The 6,638-nt window shown below is 36.7% G+C and overlaps 1 protein-coding gene across 1 annotated transcript in view; it reads left to right on the forward strand.

The window, feature by feature from the left end:
- Positions 1 to 6,083, forward strand: part of LOC137931175 (uncharacterized) — a 46,455-nt gene extending 40,372 nt beyond the window's left edge. The window contains exon 4 of the mRNA XM_068774581.1: positions 5,971 to 6,083. Within this exon, the coding sequence (XP_068630682.1) occupies positions 5,971 to 6,083 (113 nt within the window). The remainder of the gene's footprint in view (positions 1 to 5,970) is intronic.
- The last annotated feature ends 555 nt before the right edge of the window (positions 6,084 to 6,638 follow it).

Here is a 6,638-nt window from a genome sequence, read left to right on the forward strand (position 1 = left end):
TTTTTGATCTGATTTAAATTTATACAATACTAGAGATAAAACGGAAGGCAGTATCAATTCTATTAAGGTAGTAATTGAAAATGTACATTTTGAATACCGAGCTAACCTTAATCTTAATACTGTATATTTGTGCCTTCGAAAATGTAAATTATAAAGGACAGAATAACTAATAACTGTGAGTATTGTTTTAAGTAGTTAAGGATTTATAATTAAATATGAAATATTTTGCGAAATACTCTAGAGACCTCTCTCTTTATTGTCGTATTGAATAATTTCACGTACCAAACATACTTAAAAAGAAATATTTAGCTTGTTACAAAAAAAATGAATAATTACAAATATATATTTACTTTTAATATGCCATATGATTACTTTTAAGTTGAATTTGTAAGATTAATTTGTCAATTCAATCCAAGTTCAAGAGCATTGAACTTAAAAAGGCGAAACGTATTTGTTTGATACTCGATAAAGACAAAATATAGATTTATAGGTATTTCCACAAATCTGTATGAAATTTCATAGTAGTTCATACTGTTAGTAATTATTACTTTAAATGATTAGTATAGATAGTAAATGCTTACTATTATCATTCCATATTTTATCATTTTGTTGTTTCTTTTTCATCAAACACCCATTAGTTTTAATTTCGCATGAAATTTATGTAAAAATTAAATGAAATTTTAACTTAAAAAGTATTCAACATTTTAGCTATCAATAATATATATTGTTTAATTTACAGTTTCAATTAATTATTCATCATCTATAAATGTAAAGACCTAGTAGTTTATTTATTTTACTCTGTTATATATATTATTATCCCCTAAGAATAATTTGCAGTAACCACTTGTACACGTCTTGAGAAAATGCCAGAAGAGTTCAATTTGATAGAAACTCGAATCAGATTGAACTTCTCTGTAATGGCTTACTTCAACTTGAAGTTTGAGAGTTGCAAACGCGCCGTGATCGTAAAAACGCGAACAACAAATTCTGCCGCCTTAATTGTGGTTACTAAAAATATCCCTAACAAAGTTGTAGAGCAATCAAGCTTTATTATCAGTGAAAAATTTACGTACTGAAATATTTTTTTTTTAATTTTCGATTAAAAATATTTTGCGTTATAATTCAAAGACATTATAAGGGAGTGTAGCTAAGCACAATAAAAAGAGAAAAGAAAATTAAAAAGAAAAAAGATTAACGAGATTATGTTTATTTCCAGTTATAGATTATGTGTGTTGCTATTTTTTTTAATACGTATTAATATTTCCATGCACATAGAATAGATAATGTGCATATTAGAAATATTTTTAAATACCATATAAATCAATACTCTCAAGTAAATAAATGCATTCTGTTAAGATATTAATTAAAGGAATATACTCATATATCACCTGTTATTAAATTTATTTAAGACACTATTAAAATTTTATCATACGGCAACTCATAAAATATTCATAGCTTCGAAAAAAATATGTCATTTAACACGTTTCATTTTTAAAAAGGTAATTGTGCTGAGCCAAAGGATTTTTTATCCATGTATTCGCACCTTTTTTCGAAAGAAATGTATCGTCAACATTTTTAATCATATTAGGAACAAAAATGTACGTGTAAATGTACGCATTCCACTCACACGAAATTGTCACATGGCAAGTATTTCCTAATGTCGATGGAATGATAAAATAACGAAGTCTCGCGTAAACGAAAAAAGTATTAATAGGAAGGTGTAGGTCCCATTTGGATATCTTTTTATTTTTTCACAGATGGTTTAACACAGCGGTATTAAAATGTTTGAATAATTTATAAGGGTAAGTGCTGAAACAAAAATATCGAAAATGTAGTTCCTCATTTATATTTGTAAGTTTGAGCAAAACCTTTATGTAATTTACATATTTTTTGGAAGCACCAGGTTATTTATTATCACTGTTTACGGGTTTAAAAGTGTTACAGTTACGTCCATGACATATATGAATATAGTAATTTTTGAAGGCATCCATGTTCAGAACAGTATGGATGCCTTAAAAAGGAGCAAAAAGTCTTTTACCTAAAATCGATTTACCTCTAAATTGTTAAACGGGAGCAGGCCGTTTTTTGTCAGTGTATTAGAGTGGTGGTTTTGGGTTCCTTAGAAAGTATTTCTTTGATCCTGTGCCTTAACCTTCACACTCAGAAAGTTACGGTCGGCAAAATGAGCAAAGGATTGTAGCAGAGCCAGCAAGAAATTATAATTTATTATTAGAAATAATAATACTGGATAGAAAACACTGACGCTACACACACTTACAAGCTCATTTCATATAAAAAGAAGAAATTGTCTTGTTTTCGGAATGTTACCGTAGACATGTGGTTCTAACTGAGGTTGATCTAATACAAAACTCACAAACAATCAAACATATTCCATTACAACTTTTGACATTCACCACAAACATTCACAAATCAAACCAAGTTTTATTATTATATTACGTGAGCTTGCCACACTTATGGCGGACAATACGTAACTTTTACTTAATAATACATTCATAATCACTTATAGTATTTACAACCAAAACAAAACCATATACAGTAAAATATCGATCTAATAATTATAAATAACTGCAAATAAACTTTAAAAAATGAAAACTTGGATTACATAATACTAATACATTTTTGGAATGAGGGTAATAAATGAGCTATCTCGGCTACTATAGGACCTCTAATGATTTAGGCTAAACGCCTTTAGCATAAGACGCTGTGAATGCCAATTGGCAACTGCATTTTTAGTTCATGATGAAAAATAAATGATAAAGCTATTCTTTCTTCTTTTTATTCGACAACGTACCGCGATATGCAGTAAATTACATGATGGTGATGTTATGCTGCTAGCCGGTCTAGGCTTTTTGCAGCTTCATCGAAATCGAGCTCGTGGAAACAGAGGTCCACAGACTAAAATTTTTACGCGGGGATCGTACCCCAGTTACGACGAAGACGTCCACACGCGGAGAACTATACCCGTGTAAGTGTATAGTGTAGTGTATGTAGCACGAAGCGAGGACTACTCAGCGGTCGAGAGAGAGACGGGCCTCTCCAGACTGCCCTCGCTTGAACCCGAGTTAGGCGGACGCGGCCGCCGTGTCATGTGTGAGTAGTGCATGAAATGTGCATCGAGATCGCCGGGGCTCGATGTGAGGAGCGGATATTATTTAAATTCCGCTATAAGGGTGGCGAGAAGGGCCGTGTGCTCCGCAATTCAAAGAAAGAGCTCCGAGGGACCGGAGGTTTTGCGGAGTTTTGCGGCGAGGATGCAGACCTCGTCAAGGTCTACATTGCCGAGGTATAACGCGAGGGCTTTAAGTTCCTCGGCAGGCGAAGAGGACCTGGTTTGGGGTTTGGTGGGTTTCGGTTACTAGTGAGCAACCGAAAGGGCGCAAAGGAGTGCGGCGAACTTGCCTCTCGGGTAGAATGACTTCGCCCAGGCTGAAGTGGCTGAAGCGGAGGGGGGAGAAGAGGCTTGGAAGTGGGCTTCGAAACTTTCTCCGCGGGAGCTGAGGAGGTTGGTCAGACGGCGACTTTGGGAGGGCGGGAGATTGAGAGGCGGCCTTTGCGGTGTTTTTAAGGCGCTTTGAGGCAGCCTCTGTAGTTGGCGGGGCGGCCTTCGATCTTACAGAGGACACACGCGGTGGTGTCTCTGTGACCCCGGGGCGGGGACAGTCTGCAATCCCGTGATCCCCTAGGCACTTGACGCACCGGGGGCAGGGGAAGCAGATGCGGGCTACGTGTTCGTATAGTTGGCATCTGTGGCACTGGCCGACGATGCCTCTGCGATGAGGGGCCTCGAAAAAGACCCTTGAAAGAGAGAGAGCAGACCCTAGCCTTACCTATCTAATCCCTTAAGCAACCCCCGCGGGGGCGCCGTTAGGAAGGGGGGCAGTGCTTAATCGCACGCGGACAGCGGCCCCGACCCGAGGCGGGAGGTAACGGCGACGACGCGCGACGGGTGTCGGAACGAGGAAGTGCGAGGAGTGGGCAGGCCGACAGATGTTGACCGAACACGTGGCTCGGTTGTGGCTTGCTTCTTGACTTGGCACGACGAAGGAGCCGTCCAGACAGAAGCGCCAGGAGCAGCGCAATTTGCGACTGTTCACAGATTAAACGTGCGTTCACTGCCGGTTTCTCAGAGATGTCCTTAGACGTTCTCTAACAGTTAGAAACAATAGTCTGCGTCAGCTACTAAGGGAGGCGGGGAAGTCCGGAGAAACTTCCGACACTCCAAACGCCGAGCGTAGCGAATCCGTGCGCAGGGTCACAGGATTTAACGGGCAGTAAAAGCAGAGAAGGCGGCGGGAAAGTCCGAGGACCCTTTGGCACTTCCAAACGCTGTGCGCAGGAATTCCTTGCACCGGGGTGCAAGGCAGCGACACTAATTGCAAGTCAGCAATACGGGAGTGGAAAAGTCGGGAGACACGTCCAAACGCTACAAGTGCTGAGCTCGCAATGGCGGATGGTGAGCAACGCCACCTATTAGGTTTTTTTAATTACAAAATATCTCATCTCAATTAATTTGCGCATCAGACTTATTTTATTCATTATAATTTTAGAAAATATTTTTCACTATTTAAATTACCTAAATACGTTGGTAACATAACAATGTCACCCTCTCGTACTTGAGCAAAAGTTATTTTGACATGTTTTATATCATTTTCAACTTTACTCATTCGATAAGTTTTTTCTCATTCAAGCATTGAATAAATTCTATTGACAAAATAACAACTTTTCTTTACTGTTATTATTACAAATATACCTCAGAGTTATTTTGTTCAAATGTTTTTCGAAAAAATACATTTTATATGAAAAAATATATATTTTTAAACAGTATTGTAATGCGTGTGGTCACTTTCTGAAGTATCAAGACGAAAGAAGTAGGCAAATGTCAACCCGTCAGTTCTCAAATATCGCGTGAGTCTCTTGGCAATCGTGTCCTCTCTCGTCTATTCGATAACATATATCAGGCGGTAATTATCTGGCACACTATAATATAATATTTACGGTACCTAAAATATGCTATGCCCGTATAACGTAAATAATAAAAAGGTTAAAAATTCAATAAAAAGACCGTGTTACTAGACAAATGATATATGTATAATAGACATATGTAGCATCATAAGCTTTCGCATCTACCACGACTCTCAACATCATTGTACTAAACCACATGTTCACCATTTATCTAGTACCACAATCATTTTTAATGTATTTTTTACAATCTTTGTTTCTTTTTTCATCATTTTTTTCCCTCTACTCACAAAAACTTTATTATCAAAAAATATTAACGGCGTTATTGGAGTTATGCGAGCAATTTCAAAACACCGTGCTGGGGTTACGCTATGTTAAATCAATGTTCATTAGTGGTCCCCCGCAAAGTACTTAAAAGGCTTGCTGCAAGTCCCCGGAATCGTAACGAGCCGTAGGCGACGAGCACTTAATAAAGGCGTCCTTTATTAATGATTTTAGACGTCCGGCAACGTGTTAGTGTAAAAGTATAAAACGCCATTTAGGTAAATTTAGATTTTGATAAAATTATTAACTACCTATTCCCAAAAATCCAATTTCATTTTATCCTAAAGTTTACACTTTATTGGTGGCAGATCTATTTTTATATGAAAGCATCATACAGACACACATACTTATTGTTGTTGGTAGGCATAATGAATGACGCAAAAACTAAAGCATTCTGCAAACAATAGCAGTAAATTAACAGTGAGCAAGATTTTCTCGAGTTATTATTATTAATATATAGTACATAAAATAATATAAACACAGATGAAATATATCTAGTGACGTAGATAGTACGTCTTAAGTATCGAGTTTGTATATTACGATAACATATTTCTTACAATTTACATGAGATTCTTAACGATACTCCTTTACACAGTCCACTGGATATTTCGAACTTTCCTGCTACTTACTGATATAGAAAGTTTTAATAAATGATTTCTCTTCCAGTATCTGACTTCACAACTCAACTGTCGTCGCTGTATGAAAGGCACTCAGCTGAGATGCACGGACTTGTCGCTGGCTTTCGCAAACGAAACAGCGAATTAAGGAAAGAAAGGTAAATTTGTATTATTTATAACGTTGAAAAATATATTTATGATTTTGAAAAAAAAAAACTTCACGTACCCTTATTTCCAGACGTTTGCATAATTTTTATTCTAGTTAAATACAGTAAGAAAAGGATCTACATGTAAAACAATTTATGGACGTAGTGTTTACACCAAAATAAAACACAGTTTTATTTACAGTATTTTAACAAAATGGTACTTTATGGTAAAAATATAATTATTAACAATGTAAATAAATTTTAATTTACATCAAAACAAACATCACGTTCACTTACTTAAAGTGTCTTGTAATATTTTGAAAAACAAATGCGAATTAGTGCATAACCTATAAATTTAGACGTTAAATTAAGTTTGTATTAGAAATGAGAAGATTCTTGTGTAATGAAGGTCATCGACGTAGCTTGAAGAACTGCTCGATGAAGTGGCGGGGCACATCGCTTGTGTAATCGATAGCCGAAACATGGGGTGGGGCTAAAAGATTCCCTAGTGGCAACTACGAGCTGGTAGATTTATCGCAGCTAGGCCCCACTAGGAGGACCTACGACATAG

This window comes from Battus philenor, unplaced genomic scaffold (assembly GCF_028537555.1).
Source record: "Battus philenor isolate CCGP_79_NKW_IND1 unplaced genomic scaffold, ilBatPhil1.0.hap1 SCAF_7, whole genome shotgun sequence".
NCBI lineage: Eukaryota > Metazoa > Arthropoda > Insecta > Lepidoptera > Papilionidae > Battus > Battus philenor.